Source organism: Babylonia areolata, chromosome 18 (assembly GCF_041734735.1).
Source record: "Babylonia areolata isolate BAREFJ2019XMU chromosome 18, ASM4173473v1, whole genome shotgun sequence".
Lineage (NCBI taxonomy): Eukaryota > Metazoa > Mollusca > Gastropoda > Neogastropoda > Buccinidae > Babylonia > Babylonia areolata.
Genome location: NC_134893.1, coordinates 61,568,232 through 61,589,065, shown reverse-complemented (window position 1 = coordinate 61,589,065; position 20,834 = coordinate 61,568,232). Strand labels below are relative to the sequence as shown.

General features: G+C 42.9%; 1 protein-coding gene across 6 annotated transcripts in view; it reads left to right on the top strand.

The window, feature by feature from the left end:
• The window catches only part of LOC143292975 (Golgi-specific brefeldin A-resistance guanine nucleotide exchange factor 1-like), a 233,267-nt gene that overhangs the window by 154,145 nt on the left and 58,288 nt on the right, over positions 1-20,834 (top strand). For all 6 annotated transcript variants that reach the window (XM_076603709.1, XM_076603706.1, XM_076603708.1 and 3 more), the window contains exons 28-30: positions 1,397-1,666; positions 7,357-7,591; positions 12,884-13,056. In XM_076603709.1, the coding sequence (XP_076459824.1) occupies positions 1,397-1,666; positions 7,357-7,591; positions 12,884-13,056 (678 nt within the window). The remainder of the gene's footprint in view (positions 1-1,396; positions 1,667-7,356; positions 7,592-12,883; positions 13,057-20,834) is intronic.

The following is a 20,834-nucleotide window of genomic DNA, read 5'->3' as shown; positions in this document are numbered from 1 at the left end:
GATATAAAGATACATATACCATTGGAAAGAAGACGAAAAGACTTTTCCAATGGTGTATAAAACATGTTCCTAAAAATGTATAAGTTATGGTAGTTCAAAGTGTGTTGGTAGTGTGGCAGCCATTTTGAGAAAAACAGCTTCAGAGTTTTGCAACTGATTCTTGAGATTTTTCCCCAGTAATGGGGGTTTGTTTTAGCTGCATGCCTGTGAAAGTTGGGCAGGTTATCAAACTAGGGTCTGTACATGCTTTGGGCAATGATATTAACACTTGATGATAATACTAATGTAATTTTAAATGGTTGTTTTGGGGTGTAAAAGAGATTTTTTTGCTCCTGATCTCTCAACAAACAAAGCTGCTTTCATTTTCATTTCTTTTACATCAAAATGAGGAAGATGCACATTTAAATTTTGATTTTGTTAGAATTGAAATAAACCTGTGAATTTTTTTTCTACCTTAAATATGCCAGTGTGGGTGGATGCGCAGGGGTTCATTGAATGTGGCCCATTTTTTGTTCATTCTCTATTTCAGTGATTTGCCCTATAAGTATCTTCCATTTTCACTTATTATGTTTTTACCTATTTACCTACATGTTTACTTATTGTATTTCTTTTTCTTTTATGTCAATGCATTCTATTAAGATATCGAATAGATATTAATGTAAAATATACAGTTTTGGGGGATAATTGCTCCACAATATCAGCATGTAGGTGCGGAAATTAACTAAATTTTAAAATTTATAGTTTGAATTTGGCAAAAATAGCGAGATATGTAGTAATTTAGAGGTTGAACTATGCACTGGTGCAAAACACTCGATTTATCCTAGATGGACCCTCAGCACTGTTTTTGCCTGTAGCGCAATTGAATGCAGTGCGAGTTATCTATCATTTTGTGGGAGACGGTCACAATATTATTACAGTGTCCTGTGTATGTTATGTCAGAACAACACTACTGAACACCACTGAAGTAACTCAGCAGCATTACAGGGTCTCCTCTGGTGTGTGGCCTCCTTGCAACCAAACATTGATGGTTCTCTGTGGACTGCCGGTGCTGGGACTGTGATGGATAAGCCCAGTGTTGGCTGTGTATAAGGGACTCGAGTCTGAATGAGCAATATGGGAGTAATGCCACTGAAATGGTGAAGATGATGGGATAGAAAAAAAAAGTATATTCTTTCTATAGCTGAGAAATTTGCTTCAATTTTCAGAGGGGAAAAAAAAAATTGTTTTGACATTACTCATGTCATCAGCAAACTTCTCTTCTGAAGACTGAGTGCAGAATATGTTTCTGTTTGTATTTATATCATTGAATAAACACTTCAAGTAGATTATTAAAAAAAAAAAAAAAAATTTTAAAGACAAGGAATGATATAAACACTGACAAATGATTTGTGTGCAGGCATTGATTGCAGCCTGTCAAGGAGCAGAAGAACAAGGGGCATTGGGAGGTCAGTATGATGAAGACGCTGGGGTGTTTTTCTTGGAGCTGCTGGTGAAAGTGGTTCTACAGAACCGTGACCGTGTGACAGGCATCTGGTCTGCCGTGCGAGATCACCTGTACTGGGTGTTTGTTCGCTCTCGTGAACCAGGTCTGTTGGTGGAAAGAGCAGCTGTGGGGCTTCTTCGAATGTCCATCCGACTTCTTCGCCGTGAGGAGATGGCTAGCCAGGTTAGAGTTAATCGTCTGTGAGTTAACTTGTGGCTGGACGCATTTGATGAATACTTGTATGCATCGGTTTATTGTCTGTTAAATGAAAACTTTATTATAGTTTATCAAAACCAGAAAGTTATGATGGAAATAGGGAAGGTTTGAAACTGACAGGTTTATATTATTGATAATAAAAATGAAATGCCATTTGATGTGAGCTGATTAAGGTGGAATTGTTCCATCTCCAGCACACAACCTTTTGCTTGTTGAATAGTTGTTTCGGATGTTGAGCAAGAACATGATTTAGATCAATATAAGTAAGTTACGGTAAACCACCCTCCAACCCTCCCTACGCCTGGCTTTCTTGTTGTGGAAAAGAATTGTATGTGAACCATGAAGGCTATGCCTCTTCTTATTATATATAGTCAGTAATCTTGTGTAAAGAAAGTGCCAGATAGACAGAGATAACTAAATAAGAATGAATGTGTTTGCTTATAAGTGTAAGTTTGGTGTCATATACTGTACCATGTCAAACTGATGCAAACTAGGCCTATGGTTTGCTCTGTTTGGCCAAATTTCGCGCGGCTAACAGTGAAAAGACGCCCCTCTTAGTCTGGCCCGCTCTTAGCCAATCAAACGCCTCTAACAGCTATAAGCGCTGAATCATTCCTTTGGCCAAGGCTCTCCACGCCATCTTGTCAGGTTTTCGCTCTGTCTTTTTTGGCTATTAAGCGTTTTCATTTGGCCTTATTTTGTTGTATGTGGCTTGCCTGTATATTGTTCTTACATTCTGTGTACTCGTTTCGACTCGGCCCCCTCGATTCCTTCATATTTTTCTACCTCTGAGTCGACCCTGTCTTTCCTTTCTCTGTTGGGGATCGAATTGTTTGCTGGGTGCTTACGCGCGGTACCATGCCTCATATGCCATCCTACGAAGGCAGGGATCATGATGCTGGGAGAGATACTCGGCAAGAGACTCTCCCAGGCCCGGAGCTCATGATTTCTCCCGATAGGGACCGCGGCGATGTGTCTGCAGACGCAGATCGCGGAGGGGACGCTCGTCCCGATAAAACGGTCATGAAGGGGACCGGAGGGAAAGGGATACGAGCGTTGCCTCCCAAGGTGTCCCAGCGCGAGGCAGGTGGAGGGGGAGTAGCACGTCCTCTCTTGGTGGTGGGAACTCGCGGCTGGGTGCGGTCTCCCAAGGGGAGGCCGCCCCCCGCCATTACCCGGGTCCCCACACGGAGACGACCCTCAGGGGCCCCAGTGCTGTTCCCCCTCCCCCCTTCTCGCTCGACCCCCCTCCCCCACCTCCTTCTGGGGGAGAAAAACATTTGGTTCCGGGGGGAGACCTCCACTTTGCCCACCCCGGGCCAAGCCACCCCAGTCTCCCCACGGGAGGGGATTCGGGGCGCGTGGCAACCTGCTCTGCAGGTCTTCCCGCTATCCGGCCGGTCTCCCCTGCTGGGGGAGTCCCGCGCGTGTCAGGCGGTTCCGGGCAGTCAGACCGCCGGCCTTTCGGCCTGTCTGACACCCAAGTCGGACCTGACCTCCCTCCGACTTGGCCAGGTTTTTCCCTTCAGCGAGGTCAAGGCGCCAGTGACCCTTGGGGCTGGGGTCACGGGATGGCTGGTGCCCACGGGTGGTATCCCCCATTCTACCCGTACTGGGGTGCACCTATGGTGCATGCTGGGTTCCCGGGAGGAGCAGGGACTAACCCCTGGTCCGCTCCCCACCGGACCCAACCCAGCACAGACCACAGAGTGACACACACAGCCCTGACAAGAGGGATTGACTCCTCGTCGGGCAGGTCGAGCTCCTCGACCAGTATTAACACTACAGCCTCGAATCGGTCCTCTGTCAGCACGCAGGTGACCTCCACGGTCACTACGGCTTCCTTTTCAGCCTGCTATCTGTTCACTTGTTACTCCAAATCAGAACGTGTTCTCCCCAAAACACGAAAACAACACTTATTAACCACACCCTTTTATTTATTATTAAGAAAGATTTCAAAAGCTGCTACTCATGACCTGGACTGGAATATATTTTTTTATGGGGGGAAACAAGTTTAACTTCACCGCCTTGAATTTTCTTCAGCAGTCTTGCCAGCTCCTGGCTCCTCACTCAGCATGTCCCGATGGTCCCACCATCACGTTCATCTTCTGTGCCGATAGTTCGTCCCAATTGTCCCACCATCCAGTTCTATGCCAGTCTCTGGCACCTCGGCACAAAACAGAACCCCGTGGCCTGCCCCCGGCCACTAGATGCCTGCACATTTTTAGTATGTGTCAGTTCCTTGACTTTCTGGATGCAACCCCCCCTCCATATTTCCAGTCCCACTACAGACCATGTTTTGAATACTATTCCTGGAAACCTAAGTGGACACACAAGACAACACAGACACCATACCTTTACATAAACACTAAAGAGGAAATCTTCATCCAAAACTATTGACATAATTTCCAATTATCACTGAAGCTAATATAAAAAAAAATATTCGCTTGGAAAACGATGTCCATTCACCACCCTAAGAAATGCAAAATACAATTACATTAAAATGATTCCCATTCATCCCATCAGGAAATACCAATGTTTCCAAAAAAAATTAACATTTCTTAGCCATCGAATAGTCTAACAAAGCTTAAGACAAATTTAAGTAACTATTATCTATTATCAACCAAACTGTATATCATCACAACACCAAGTACTGATTACTCATACAAGCTTTACAACAACATCAAATCACCCACAACATATCGATGTGTCTGTCATTTAAATGCTACATAAATTATCCATTCAAATGTCCTGCTTTTATATACTATGGTCAATATCCCATCACAAAACATAGTCAAAGTCATTTCAAACTGAGTGCAATAATTTTCAACATACCTTTACAGGCAAAAATATGTCCCTAACCTGGACAGCTTCATGACACCATCTGGCAACAAATCTGCACTTCACAGCAGAACATCACATCCATAACTCATGGTATGATTACAAAAATGCTTGTGAAACACGTGAAACCATTTTTCACAAAAAAACAATTCCCAATCCCCCGATGTAATAGTTGCCCTGTAAAAAAAAGGATCTAGGAAAGTAGTATATCAAAATAACCAATTCCAATCCCCGATATAAATGTTGCCCTGTAAAAAAAAGGATCTAGGAAAATAGGATACCATTTTCCTTACATCTTGAAACTGTTATTAACCTGAATTGTGAACTCCAAAAAAATAAAAGAACTTAGTTGATAAACATTGAACACACACCATCCTGCAAGGAGCATGAGGTTTTTCACAAGGTACAGTTATTAATACAAAAAAGTACAAGGGATATTCATTAAAGCTTTCCCCTGACCTACTTCCTGTAATCATAGGAGGCTGAAATTGCACATGTATAATAATACATATCTCTGTAGTTCAAGTGAGTATTTACAACTCTGAACTTGTAACAGTTTCTCTTTTACAGGTGCTATGGTGGAGTAAGGTGTGATAATGGAATCAGTTGAATGCAGAGCAGTCATCAAGTTTCTTCTTAAAGGGAGGATGCCCCATTGTATGACGTAGTCAAACACTGGCATCGTCAGTTCAAGTGTGGTCGGACATCACTGGAAATGGCTCCCATCCCTGGGCGACCACAATTTGCCATTGATGAAGACACCATCCAGCAAGTAGAGGCCACTATTTGGAGGATCGCCACATAACTGTTCATCAACTATCCCAAAATGTCAAAATCAGTTGGGGTCTGTGGATAAAATCATTCTTGACCATTTGCATGTGCAGAAGTTGCCTGCACGATGGATTCCCTGGTTGCTCACACCTTTCCAGCAGCAGGAATGAATCACCTGCACCCAGGCTCTTTTGGCCATGTGCCAAGAAAGCCAGGAGGAGGACTTGAACAGAAAAATCATGCAAGACGAAACATAGGTCCATCACTATGATCCAGAGACTAAAGCCCAGTTGAAGCTATGGAAGCATTTTGACTCACCACCTTCAAAGAAGGCATGTGTCCAACCCTCGGCAGGCAAGGTCATGCTCACGGTCTTATGGGACCAGCGCAGAGTAGGCTGTTTTGGACATGGAATTCCGATTCATGAATCAATATAAACAAAATGGCACCAAAACAGAACCGCTGTATACTGTCCTTTTCTTCTGTGTTTTGATATGGTGCCAAAATACTTAAAGTTTATTGCAAATCAACAATGATTGTTGATGCTGATTCTTTTATGGATGAAACATTGGAAATGCACACACACACACACACACACACACACACACACACACACACACACACACACACATTTGCAGAAAAATGATTAACCAGATTTGTTAAAGAGCTCTGTTTGCTCTAGGAATTATCTAAAGCTTTTTACAGATGATTCTGTTCTTAATTCTGTTCTTTTGTAATACAGGAATTATACCATGAAAAGATGTATCACTTGGTTAAACATTTTCCATCTTTACTGCTGAACTAATTGCCATTTATTTGGAAAAATAAATAAATGAATAAACTAATGAATAAATTAATCACCTGATGAAATAAGTGAATGTATGAATAAATAAAGAAACAAAGAAATAAAACCACAGTAATGAATAAATAAATGCGTAAATGAATAAAGAAGCAAGCAAATGAAAAAAATGGATAATCTTTTTGTAAAGGGGAACACTAAAAAGGTCAGGTGTGTCACTGTGAATAAACAATGACCATTCATACAACGAGAACAATGAATAAATGAAGAAAGAAAACAGATGGATGAATGCATAAATGAATAAATAATAGATGACTGAATGAATGAATAAGTAAATAGAAGAATAAATAGATAATTAATGGGTTGATAAATTAATCCCACACGTGTACATATGAGTGAACGTGGGAGTTACTGCCCACGAATGAAGAAGAAGAAAACACGTATGTCTCCTTGAAATTTTGCATGATTATTGCGTATACATCACACTTTGAGCAGTTGATAAAGTTTTGATTCCTTTGTATTACAGTTGTTATTGTTGTTTCAAATCTGAGTTAACCTCTTGCCTGACTTGCAGTGTGACTATCACATCAGATTTTCATCAGCAACTCACTTTTGATTGTTGAAGGGAACCAATCCACTTTTTTTTTCTCCCTGTCTTTTAGAATGTTTGAAGATTGTTTACATCACTTGGACATCTGTGGTCTGTCGTGTATGACTCATAGGCAGAGGGGAATTCCGAAGTCACTTGCACGTACGGTTGGTCAAAATGGTGGTGTTTCAGGTACAGATTGGGCAAATGATGACAGCAGTCACAACTCATTTCATGACAAGGATTGAAAGTAACAGTAATGTAAGTTTTGTGCCCAGACTGGTCAGTCTGCATCTGTATAGCACACATAGGAGTAAAATAACAGTGAACAAGCACTGTCATTCCACATGTGCAGCCTGAAAGGGAAGGGGGGTAATTTGAGTGGTGGAGGGAGGGAGGCGCACGCTATCAGTTGACTGGGTGCCAATACACAGCTGGGTGACTGCTATTTCAAACTCTGATATAATACAGGGCCAAAGGCACCCAACAAAAACAAAATTTGACTGGAAATCCTGGAATTGATTGTGATGCAGAGAATTTTAACCATATTTGTTCAAAGTGAAGTGTTTGAAGATGTAGGAATGTGGACTGACTGAGTGCATATGGTCACAGGAGGGTGTAAGTGAGAGACTTGCTCACAGCCTGTCTGTGCACCAGGTGCTGGGAGCTCTGCGGTTACTGCTGGTGTTGCCGGGTCCAGTGCTGCACTCCCTGGCCCGCCAGCTGACCTATGGCCTGCATGAACTGCTGCGCACCAATGCTGCCAACATCCATGCTGCCAGTGACTGGAGCACCCTCTTCACCCTGCTGGAGGTAGTGGGTGCGGGGGCCAACCCCCCCCCTGTAATGGTGGACAGTGATGTGGATGTGGCCCAGGTTTTGCATGATGCAGGTGAGGGCTGGGTACTTTATTTGAATAATGCAAGTCACTGTCAGAGTCAGTCACATGGTACAAAAAGAAATCTAACCATTTCCCTTCTCTCAGCCTCTAAGTTACTTGTTTAATTTCTATTTTTATCATGATTTTTCACACACACACACACACACACACACACACACACACACACACACACAGATAGATAGATAGATATTTATGTGTGGGCATAACTGAAATTATTAAAATATGTTTTCTGACATCTACAGGTAATCTGTCATAAAGTTTTCCGAACTAATTGTCTTCAGAGAAGTAAATGTATGATCAAAATCTTGTAGAATTATGTGTACAATGAAACAGGAAATTCCTTCAAACCCAGGGGTCATGTGCTGAGAGAGGGAGAGCAGTTTCAGTTTCAGTTTCAGTAGCTCAAGGAGGCGTCACTGCGTTCGGACAAAACCATATACGCTACACCACATCTGCCAAGCAGATGCCTGACCAGCAGCGTAACCCAACGCGCTTAGTCAGGCCTTGGGAAAAAAAAAAAAAAAAAACAACAAACAAAAAAAAACCACACACACAACCACACACACACACAAAAAAAAAACAAAAAAAAAACAAAACAAAACAAAAAAACGGGGGGAATAAATAATAGATAAGCTTGCATAAATAAATAAATAAATAAATAAATAAATAATAATTATAATATAGAAAAAGGTAGTAGTAATAATATTAGTAATACTAATAAAATGATAATAATAAAACATAAATAAATAAATAAATAAGACAACAATGGTGATAAATAAGCAAATAAATGTAAAAAATGAAGACACACATTCACACATACACCCACACATGCATAACAGAAATGCACCAGACATGCAGTTTCACATATATGAAAGCACAGTCAAATACATATAAACGTACATGAGCTCCAACACACACACACACACACGCATTACCGTGCACCTCCTCTACCCCCCTCCTCCACACACTCATTTCTAGTCTAAGTATCGCAGCTTCCACGGCACACACACACACACACAAACACAAACACACACTCACAGAGATGAACACTTACTTGTACAAGCACATATGAAAGCACAGTCAAATACATATAAACGTACATGAGCTCCAACACACACACACACACACACACACACACACACACATTACCTTGCACCTCCTCTACCCCCTCCTCCACACACTCATTTCTAGTCTACGTATCGCAGCTTCCACGGCACACACACACACACACACAAACACACATTCACAGAGATGAACACTTACTTGTACAAGCACACACACATACGCCCATATCTCCCACCCCCAACTCCACACACGTACATACAAAGATAGATATATATATATATATATATATATATATATATATATATATATATATATATATATATATATATATATATACGTTCCAATATCCTGTTGCTCCCACAGTGTAGGCATGCATACACTCACATACCTCATCCTCTACCCCACCTCCCCCTGCACTCCCACCTCCCCTCACACACACACACACACACACACACACACACACGTACACATATCTCTCCTGACACTTGTGTACAGTTTCACTCTCGCGCATTCACAAACGCACTCAAAAGCACACATACACACAAACACACACAGCCGCCACTGACTGGCCGCAAGAGGGATGGGAAAAGATCTCTGATGCCAAGAACGTGGCGTCTAGTGTGTTGCTCGGTCTGTTGTGTTTGGAAAGGCCCACAGAGACTCTGTTCCGTTTTGAAGAAATTTGCGCAATGTTGGTTTGGAAATGATGCCGATATTTGTTTGATTTGCAAAGCATCGTGCTCTACCTTTCATGTTAGATTTGCGGCCGCTCCCTCTCTCTGCTTCTATTTCTTTGAGGCGATCGATGGTGTGATGGCCTTGTACCTGTTCTTTTTGGTATTCTTTGACTTTTCTGAGGATTTCCGATTTTCCTAGATGTAGGCCGCTCGTTGGTGTTGCGTTACCAGCAAGTCTGTCAGCTCGCACATTTCCCTTAACACCTGCATGTCCCGGGCAGTATGACCATGTGAGTTTTTTAATCTGAAAGTTGCGCATTGCGTTATGCCACACTGGGCTTCCCATTCCGTTTTCAATTTTCTGTATGAGGTTCATTGAGTCGGTTAGAATCATGGCATGTTGGTTTCCGGGCGTATGGAAGGACGATAGCCACTGGAGGGCATGTGTCACAGCTTCAACTTCCATCGTTAGGCTGGAGGTTGTGACTTTGTAGGCAGCATTCTCTTCCCAAATTGTTTTTCCATTTTGTTTCGCAGTGAATCCCCAGCCAGACTGGTCTTTGGTGACTGAGCCATCTGTGTATATGATGATGTCCTCTTCTTTACTGTTTTCTTCTATAAGCAGCTTCACTTCCGCATCAGTTTTGCCCTCTGGCCATTCCCGACAATGTCTTCCTAGAGTGGGTGAAATGACTGTGTTGAATAGATGGTTGAGGTTTTCGGGGTTTTTCTCCCATTCTTTTGTTTCTTTCAGGTCTTGAAGTCGGCATACTAGCTGGATTGTGTCTTCTGCTTGCCCCATCCATGATCTTCCTCGTCCTAGACGGCTGCCTTTTGGTTCTTTGACTGCGTCATGCAGTGGGTTTTGAGGGTTTTCTAATGCTTTGAAGTAGGTCTTGACCTGTTCTAACTTGTTTCTGGCCTGCACTGAAGGAAGGTCAAGCAGGTATCGCATGGTTTCTGTGGGCGTGTCTTTTGTTGTTCCAAGGATCAGCCTCATAGCTTCATTTTGGACTCTTTCTAATTTTAGGAGGTTGCTTTGAGACGGTGTTGTTAGCCCAAGTCCGTAGTCGATCACACTGAGGACGAGTGATTGGTATAGCAGGAAGAGGTGGCGTTGTTCAATTCCTTTGGTTGCCATTGCTTTTAAGACTGAAAGGCCCTTTTTGCATTTGAGAACAGTGTTTTCCGTATGTTTTCTGAAGGTCAGCATCCTGTCAAGGTGTATTCCTAGGTAGCGTAGGCATTCAGTTTTCTCAATTTGAATCCCATCGAATGACACAGAAGGTGGTGATTTGCTCGCGGTTTTGTTGTTGAGGGTGCACAGCAACGTTTGGGCTTTCGCTGGATTGATGGAAGATCCTGTGTCTTTGCACCATTGAGCAATATTGTTTAGTTGTTTCTGGACGGCTTCAGTTCTTTCCTGAGCATTTTTCGAAGTTTTGAAGACCAGGCCGTCATCCGCAAGGGTAAGCACCCGAGCAATTCCATTGTTGTTTAAGTCTGCAAGGCCCTTCGTGTAGACATTGTAGAGGACAGGAGAGAGTGGAGACCCTTGTGGCAGTCCCATGGATAGTTTAGAAGGTGCAGACATCCAATCTCCGAGGCGTAGGACGACGGTTCTTTCCTGAAGCGCTGCTGCTATCCATCTTGTCAGTGTCAAACTTACTCCATACCTTAGTAGCAGCTCCATGAGGTGCGCAAACTGGGCTTTATTGTAGGCATCTTCAAGGTCAATTGCTACTGCTAGTGTTTCTTCTTTTCTTTGAAATCCTTCATACACCTCATATGCAAAGGCAGCTGCATTTTCCCATGTGGACTTGCCTGTTCTGTAACCACCTTGATTTGAAGGGAGAATGTGCCTGTGTTCAAGATCCCTTGCAAGTTTCCTGGCTATCATGCGTTCCATGAGCTTTCCAACAATGTTTTGCATGGTTAGGATCCGGTAGCCGCTTACCTGACGATGGTCCTTTCCTGGTTTTGGTATGGGTTTTAAGAAGCTGTGTGTCCAGTCCTCCGGCACCTGTCCATTGTGGAAACTGTTTTGATATAGATTGAAAAGTTTGCTTCTGTCTTCTTCCGATAGCTCCTTGATGTCTGAGTAACGAACTTTGTCTGGGCCAGGAGCCGATTCTTTCTTGCATTTAGCTATTGCCTCGTTTAGATCATCCATTGTCAAGTCATCATCAGGTCCAGTCTGCATAAGGGTTTGGTTTAACTCCTCAACATATTTCTTTTTCTCATCTAAGTTTCTTTGATCACTCTGTTGTATGAAACGTTTGAGCAAGGCAGATCCTTTTTCTTCATTTGTCTTAAGCTTGGTTCCGTCAGTGTCTAACATGTCTGGGGTTGTTGTTGTGCACGTTTTCCCTTCCATGCGACGATAAAATTGCCAGAACTCTGTCAATGTTGTGTCATAACTGAGTGCCTCGCAAAACTGTTTCCACTTGTCATTTTTGGCCTCTTGAGCAGTGACTTCAAACTGTTTAGTTTTTTCTTTCATTTTTGTTTCAATATCTTTGTCCGGAGATGGTTTTGTTCTTTCTTTTTGCCAAAGTTTGACAGCCGCATGTTTTTCTATCCAGGCTCTCTCTGTGTCGGTATTCCACCATGGGGGCTGAATAGTTTGTATCCTGTTCAGTGCCGTTCTTTTGTTTCTTCTGCGTCTTAATTTTTCGATGACGGTTGTCTCTTTGGTTTCATACTGAAATGGATCACGCAGTTTCATACAGGGTTTATCGGACAGTTTCTGTAGACTGAAAGCTACCGGGAGGTGGTCGCTGCCTTGGTATGGAAGCGTCTCTGCATTCATTTCTGCTCTGAATTTTGGAGATGTTAGAGCGATGTCGATCACACTGTCACTGTCCCCTTGTCTTGTTCCAAGGCGAGTTGGGGATGTGGTTGTTAAAGGGCTAAGAAGAATTTCCCCTATCATTCCTTCAAGTGCGAGTCCTTGTGGGTTGGTGTTCCGCTGGTCCCATAACTTCGATCTTGCATTGAGGTCTCCACAGATAATGACCGAGTCTCCAAGTTCGTTCTCTATTTCCTCTAAAAAGGCCCAATCCTCTTTTGTTGTGCAGGTTCCTGGGTGAACGTAGGCATTGATGAGCACGATGCTTTTGTGAACTCCGTCAGGTTTGTCAAGACGCACCCCCAATAATTCACATGAGTTGCTACACCATTTCTCTAGATTTATGGTGGAAACTTTGTTTTTTAGGTTTTTGTTCAGTATGATTGCTACCCCTCTTCCTTCATTCCTTTGAAAGACTGTGAAATTCTCAAAATGTATTGGTCTGTCTGCACTTGTCCTGGTCTCTTGGAGACATAGAATGTCAAAAATGTCAAGAGCAGAGGAGAGAGGAGTAGGTGCATAAACACTAAAAACAAAATTGTGAAGTAGGAGTAGGTGTATAAACACTTAAAGCAAAATTGTGAGGTAGGAGTAGGCGTATAAACACTCAAAGCAAATTAGTGAAGAAGGAGTAAGTGTATAAACACTCAAAGTGAAATTGTGAAGTGCATTTTGGCAATTGTGTTAAAGGAGCTCAGAGTGATGGTGAGGTGGGGGAAGAGGGTGGTGCATCATCAGTCAGTGACCGTGGCTACACCTCAGACAGTGAGCTGTATGAAAGTGCCAGTCGTCACCCACAGCCCCACCGCATCAGTCCTGAACTGGCTCTCAGACCTGTCCCTGATAACGGTAGCTGGATGCTGGTGAGTTTTTTTTTGGTCTCCTATCACTAATTTGTTCACACATGATTTGTTCGCTCACATGTGCGTTAATACATTGTGAATCTCTGTAAAGGAAAATGAATGTGGATTCTAAATTCAGGCTTTTTTTCCCAATTATTTTGAATCTGGATAACTATTCAGGCATTTCATAGTGAAGATGATGATTTTTATGCATTTAAAAAAGTCTATTTCCATCTCCACAGAATGACATCCAGAAAGAAGAAAACAACAAAACACCGTAATTTTTGTCCTACAAGGCGCACAGTGCATAAGGCGCTCCTCTTGAATTTAACTCTATGGAGATGTAGTTAAATAGTTCATGTAGTTTTGTTGTGGCGGGCAAAATTGGTCATATTAAAAAAATTCAACTTACACAGAGACAAAGACATACAAATTATATATCACAAGAAAGTTCACTATCTCTTCTTTTAACATTTTAAAACAGTTTTCTCATTAAATGCTGCTAAATGGTTTCTTTTTTTGTTTTTGTTTTTTTAAATATTTTAAATTATGTCATTGATATTGAAAGAAAAAGAAAAATAGGTATACTGTACTCACCAGGCATGTCATATCCATCAGCTAATCCACAAAGAAGCATAAGATGATTTTCTCACTAAGGTTCCCTGATTCTCATGAATCACTTTGAAGTCAAATGTTGCACAACAAACTGTTAAAAAAAAGATCAAATAAAAGGTCACAACACTGGAAAAACAGAAAACGCAAAACCATACAAATCCATCACTTGAAAAAAAAGAAGAAAAAAACCTATTTACACATTTCTGCTGCAGCTAGATTATTATTTGCTGTAGTCCTTGACTGTTTGGAACACCTCAAAGCATGGAACAGCACAGAGGCGCACTTTACACTGTTTGCACATGATTGTGGTGGCTTCTTTTGCGTTTTTCAGCTCCTTGTGTTTTGTGTTTGGCGTAACACACCTTGCACCCTCTCTGTGCTTTCCTGGTCTGCTGCTCCTTGGTGGGTGGAATGGTCAGCAGGCCAGTGGCTGCCTGGCCTCAGTTTCCCCATGTCTGCTCCTGTGTCTGGCAGATCTCCTCATGTGTGTAAAGTGTTTTGAATTTCTGTAACAGACAATGCTGTCATAAGAAAAAAAAAGAAGAAAAGCTTTTGCATATATTGCAAAAAAAAAAAAGGGTGGGGGGCAAAAACAAATGCAAAATAGACATCAATAATATTACACAGCATATCAACAACTCAACTCATTCCCTTGACCGCTGGGGTCGTTGGGGGGACATGAGGAAGATGTCATAGCTCGCCACGCCGTTCTGTTGGCAGCTGTCGTGAGGAGATCTGGCATCGTCATTTTGGTCCATTCCTTGACGTTGTCGGACCAGCTCTTTCTCTGCTGCCCCCGTCTGCGCCTTCCCTCTACAGTTCCTTGCAGGATGGTTTTGGAGAGGGTGTTATGTCGTATGACATGACCAAACCATGCCATCTTCCGTCGTTTGACAGTCGCCAGCAGTGGTTCTTGGGGCCCAACAAGGTTGCTGACCAGGTTCCGCACATAGTCATTGGTCTTGTGCTCCTTGTAGGAGATGTGCAGTAGTCTCCTCAAGCACTTGGTTTCGAATGCTTGGATTCTTCTTTCTGTTTCTGCCACCAGTGTCCATGTCTCACATCCATATAAGAGGATGGAGACCACTAGTGACTTGTAGAGCAGGAATTTTGTGTGGAATCTGATGTTGCTTTTCCATACCCTGTTCAGTTTGGCCATCGCTGCTGTTGCAGAATTAATCCTATTTCGGATTTCTGCTGCGCAGGTGCCGTCTTTGGACAGGGTTGCTCCCAGGTACTTGAAGCTGGTCACTTCTTCCAAGGGCTCACCATTCATGGTTATGTTGGCACTGATGTTAGTTGTGCTGTTGACCATGACCTTTGACTTCTCTGTGCTGACCTCCATGCCGTAAGCACTTGCTCTTGTAGTAAGTCTGTTTGTTAGATCCTGGAGCTCGGTGTTAGTGCCCCCCATGAGGTCGATGTCGTCTGCGAATCGAAGATTGCAGACTGGCCTGCTGCCAGTGGTGATGGAAGTGTGGTGGTCTTCGAGGCCCTCTTGCATGATTCTCTCCAGAAAGATGTTAAAAAGTAACGGGGATAATAGACATCCTTGCCTGACTCCGACTATGGTCCAAAAGAACTGTCCTTGTTGATTGTTGAGGAGCACTGTGCTGCTGGAATGTTCATAGAGGGCCTGGATGACTTGAATGAGCCCTTCATCAGTGTTGAAGCCTCTCAGTACTTGCCAGAGGCCGCTGTGCCACACCCGATCAAATGCTTTTTTGAAGTCGATGAAGTTGTGAAAGATGTCCTTTTGGTGTTGTAGATGTTTTTCAGTGAGGACTCGACAGTTGAATATTTGTTCGACAGTGCTCCGCCCTTTTCTAAAGCCTGCTTGTTGTTCTGATAGCAGCTCCTCAGCCTTGGATTTCAATTGGTTGAAGATGATGCGGAGCATGACTTTGCTTGGGTGGCTAATCAGACTTACAGTCCTGTAGTTTTGACATTGCTTGAGGTTGCCCTTCTTGGGTAGAGGAATCACCAGCGATTGGGTCCATTCTGTTGGCCACTTCTTTTCTGTCCAGATCTTCTGACATAGCATTGTTAGTGCTTCTGTGGTCTCTTTCCCTCTATACTTCAAAAGTTCATATGGGACGTTGTCCACTCCTGGGGATTTCTCTGGCTTCAGACTGTATTGCAGCCTCAACCTCCTCCTTCAATACTTGGAGATTTTCCTTACTGTCTGTGGATTGTGGGTTGTCCTGCAATATACACATATACACATGCATAATAATTCAGGAGTGACAGTATAAATAACACACATGCAAAGACATGCCCACGCATAATACAGTGACACACCCATTGCACAGACACACCCCCACTCAATTTAATAAGTGCACACACAGAAAATGATAATTTTACATTAATCTATACAAATTATTCATTAAAAATTGTAAAAATCAACATTATTTACACAAGAAATAAATTAGCAACAATATCAAATTGTAAGCACACTCACCTCAACAGGAGTGGGTGTGTCTGGAAAGTCCGTGAGAGTCCTGGGGTCCCAGTGAAAGGTGCAGCCAGTGGGAAGTTGATCAGGTCTTTTATCCACTCATACAAGTACTCTTGTTCCTCATCGTCAATATCTACAGTCATCAAGTCATCTTGTCTTGTGGTATGGCTGTCACTTGTGTCACTGTCGATTTCTGTCTCAGCGTTGTAGGGGTCAGTCAGCAAAGTTTTGGTGTCGCTTTCAGAATCATCATCTGGTACTAACTGAATGTCATCATCATCAGAAAAATCATCAGAGAATTCGTCACCAGTGTCTTCTAGGAGGTAACGTTTAATGTCTGATCCTTCTTCTGTCACAATTTCGACAGCCTCACGCAGGGAGTACGTTCACTGCGCCGCCATGTTTGTTGTGTAATCATCGCAACCTCTGACCAGGTCAAGAAAAATAAAGAAAAAAAGCCTTTCACACAGTTAACAGTCAAGGGGAAATAACTCATGTTTTCCTAGAATTGTCCCTCAAGAAAGCCTGGTTAGTTTCCCTTTAATTGAACACTGCTGAGTGTATAAAAAAAAAAAAAATTCGGATATCCGTTGTATCTAATACTATGGCATGTCGTTCTGAGCGGGTGGAGTGCCAGAGTTGAAGCTCTGGCGCATCTCCAATGAGTTAAAGAAAAAAGTTATATTGAACTCGTATAAGGCACACACATCCAATAAGCTGCATCTGCTGTAAAGTGAAAGTCCTCCATTTTGTCTCTGCTAACAGTGGATGTTGTTTTCCAAGTAGTGACGTAATCTTTGGAAAACTGGATGGGAATCCTACTTGCTTTCGTCTGCTTGTTGACTGGGCTTTGTTACTCTGTTTGTCTGTTCTGTTATCTGCTGGGTTTTTGTTGTTTTGTTTTTTTTGTTTTTGTTTTTTTTAATACAATTTTACAGCCTTCAGTTGAATGTACACTGTTGTAAAGCCCGAGTCCATTAACTTGTTCAATCAGAATCCAGTCTGCCAACCCCACTTTTCAGTCCCGTCTGCCATTTTGCTTTGGGTTCTTTCAAAAAAACAATCAGTTATCTTCTGATTTCTCAGCTTTCACTCCATGAATTTATCCCTGCTCTTTTTTTCATGGCCTAAGGGCGAACTGTGGTCACATTCAGTTGAAATTTTATAAAGTGCACGATTTGGTTTCTATTTGAGTGGATGGTGAACAAGAACCATGTCGAATTGGACAGTGGTAAGACTGAAGTGTTGTTGTTCAGCGTGATCGTGAACGTGGTCAATGATGTTGTCATTATTTAGTTTGTTTTGTCAGGCGGCACCTCATGGTGGTCAGAATTTAGTTTTCAGACAACAGATAGGGTGCATACAGCTGATAAGACGCAAGGGTCAGATTTCAGTTTTAAAAAAAAAGAAAAAAAGCGCCTTATAGGCCGAAAATTATGGTACAGCTGCAAGTAGCATGTTTATTGCTTGATTATACCTGTAGAAAGAAAAGGAAAACAGGTTATGAAATTATGATGACAATCACAACACTTGTAGTCATGAAAGTGAATAACTGTCCCAGTAACAACATAACGTTGGTGAGGTCAAAAGTCTGTCATGTTCTCAAGAAGAGAGCTGTCAAGGTTTTCTTACACCAAAGAGCATCCCCCTTTTGAGGAGAGCACTTTGATGACTTTCTCTGCCTCCTGGTTGTAACTGATCTGACAAAGTGTCTGCTGTGCATCTGGTTTGTCTCTTCTATAAATAGATAAATCGGTCAGCCGATTAGTGATTAAAAAGTGTGCAAAAGTCACAAACATGATTCCCGTCTATTGTCTGTCAACCCTGTGTTTCAAGAAAATTGTATATGATTGGCTGTTGCCATTCCCAGCAGTTGATCATTGTGAAAAGACATGAACACTGACTGTTTGGCCATGTCTCCTAACCCCACCCTCTTTCTGGCCTTTGACCTTTTGTCTTTCACCATTCCTCTATCTCTCTTCCCCCTCTTCTCAAATTACATGAAAGTACAATGCCTTCACTGTCAGTCATGGTCTCTCACTAAGAAATTATGTCTGATTGGATAGATATACTGAAGAAAGAGATGATGTAGGTTTCATCATTGTCATCACCTTAAAGTTCAAATGAATCATAAAGCAAGACAGATCCATCTCTCATTGTTATACACATATATAATCATCAGCACAGCTTGCAAAGTTGTGTAAATGGGCTGACTGGGACCACTGTCCTCACTTGACAAAGTGTCCGATGCCTTTTTGGCATGGACAAACACTTTTTACATGTGCACTCCAAGTGGTCCAGTAAGCAAATCATTATTGAGGAAAAAAGGGATCTTCCACCTGGTAATGCTCACTTAGATAGTATGTTTATAATCCAGACACATAAAACTATCAGAGTTTATGTTAATTGTACGAAACTTTGATAAGGAAAAATCAAAATACATGCAGGACATTAGTGGATGTCTTATTGGCACTTTGGCAACACTTTTTGCACTCAACTGATTAAAAATAACAGATTAACATACAAAAAACAGAGTTGGTCTGTCTATAATAGTTTTTTTCTTTGATCAGTTTTTTTTCTATGATTTTTTTTTCAAAGTTGATGTGTTTGAAACGAAGAAAGGGAGAAATCCATTCATGAAAAAACATAAATTTGCTGGTCAAGAACAAGAATTATCTTGAACATTTATGTGGTGTCAAAAGATTCAGAATTCAGTAAACTATAAGTTTTCATAGAAATAGAGCACTGGAAATTTTGTGTTTTCTCTCTATACTGAAAGTCAAGAATGGCAAGTGGAAGAGTGACATTATGCAGTACAGATTATACAGCCACAAGTGAGCGGAATCCACAGCAACAGTGAATGTTCAAATGAGAGATAAAGGTCGCATGCTGGTTTAAACAAAACATAATGCTTATTAATGTTTGGAACTTCGGCTTTAGATCCCAGATCAAAATATCTTTACTAGGTGTGTGTCCATTGAGATCGATGATGACCATCGTTGTCATCCAGCTGGGGGATGGGGGGAGGGTGGTGGTGGGGTGGGGGGGAGGATGCTCATGAATCTATCTGTGAATGCGCAGATGGCTGAACAGTCCAATCTGCGCACGAAATGTTCGCTGACAGTTGGGGCAGACAAAGACAGGCATATCATTGTCAGGGAGCTTGTTTGCCCGTGACTTTCTGGCCTGCCTCTTCTGAACAGCTGCAGCAGTCCTGTTGGCCTCGCACAACTTGGCGCCTTTGTGCACAGCAGCACGCCATTTGTCACGGTCCACTGCAGATTCCTCCCAGGAGTCAGGGTTGATATCAAACGCTTTAAGAGAGACTTTCAGAGTATCTCTGAAGCGCTTCTTCTGACCTTCGTGTGATCTCTTCCCTTGTTGCAGCTCGCCATAGAAGAGCCTTTTGGGCAGCCGATGGTCTGGCATGCGCACCACGTGTCCAGCCCAGCGAAGCTGGGACTGCATCAGGATGGTGAAGATGCTGGGAAGGGTGGCTTTTGCGAGCACCTCTGTGTCTGGGGTCCTGTCTTGTCACTGGATGTTCAGTAGCTTCCTGAGGCATGTTGTGTGGAAGTGGTTCAGCTTCTTGGCATGTCGTTGGTACACTGTCCAAGTTTCACAGGCGTACAGTAGTGTGGGGAGAACTACTGCTCTGTAGACCTTTAGCTTGGTCTCAAGACTAATGCCTCTTCTGTTCCAGACATTTGCACTGAGTCTGCCAAAGGTTGCGCTTGCTCTTGCAATCTTGACGTTCACTTCATCGTGACAGTGTGCTGCCAAGGTATGTGAACCACTCCACCGCACTGAGTCTCTGACCGTTGACTGTGATGTTGGGCTCAACGTAGGGTTTCCCTGGGGCTGGCTGATGGAGAACTTCAGTTTTCCTCGTGCTGATGGTAAGGCCGAAGTTCCTGCTGGCAGTGGCAAACTTGTCGACGCTGAGTTGCATGTCGGCTTCAGATCCAGCGTTGAGGGCACAATCATCAGCAAACAAAAAGTCTCTGATGATGTCTGTCATGACCTTCGTTTTTGCTTGAAGCCTTCTGAGGTTAAACAACTTGCCATCTGTTCGGTACTTTAGGCCGATTCCAACATCGCCATCTCTGAAGGCATCAGTAAGCATTGCAGAGAACATGAGGCTGAACAGCGTTGGAGCCAGGACGCAGCCTTGCTTGACACCATTTGTGACAGCAAAAGGAGCAGATGTTTCGCCATTGTCCTGGACTCGAGCCTGCATGCCTTCATGGAATTGGCTGACCAAGGAAATAAATTTCCGAGGGCATCCGTACTTGGCCATGATCTTCCACAGTCCCTCTCTACTCACGGTGTCGAAGGCCTTAGTGAGGTCGACATAGGTGGAGAACAGATCAGCATTTTGCATCATTTCTCTTGCAGCTGCCTTGCAGCAAACACCATGTCGGTGGTTCCACGCTCTTTCTGGAATCCACATTGGCTCTCAGGCAAATGACCTTGGTCAAGGTGTGCTGTGAGGCGGTTTAGTAGGATCCTGGCAAGTATCTTGCCTGCGATGGAGAGCAAAGGATGAAAGGTCATTTTGGATGACTGACGACTTGCGCGATGAGTTTGTTTGAAGTGAAGAGGAGTTGCGCAACGTCGACCTCACTCTCTCGTCCGGGTCCACCAATTTCCAGTGGCAAGACTAAGTCGAGACGACTGGAGGATGAGCACGGATGCAGTGGATGACCAAGATATCCTTTCGGTG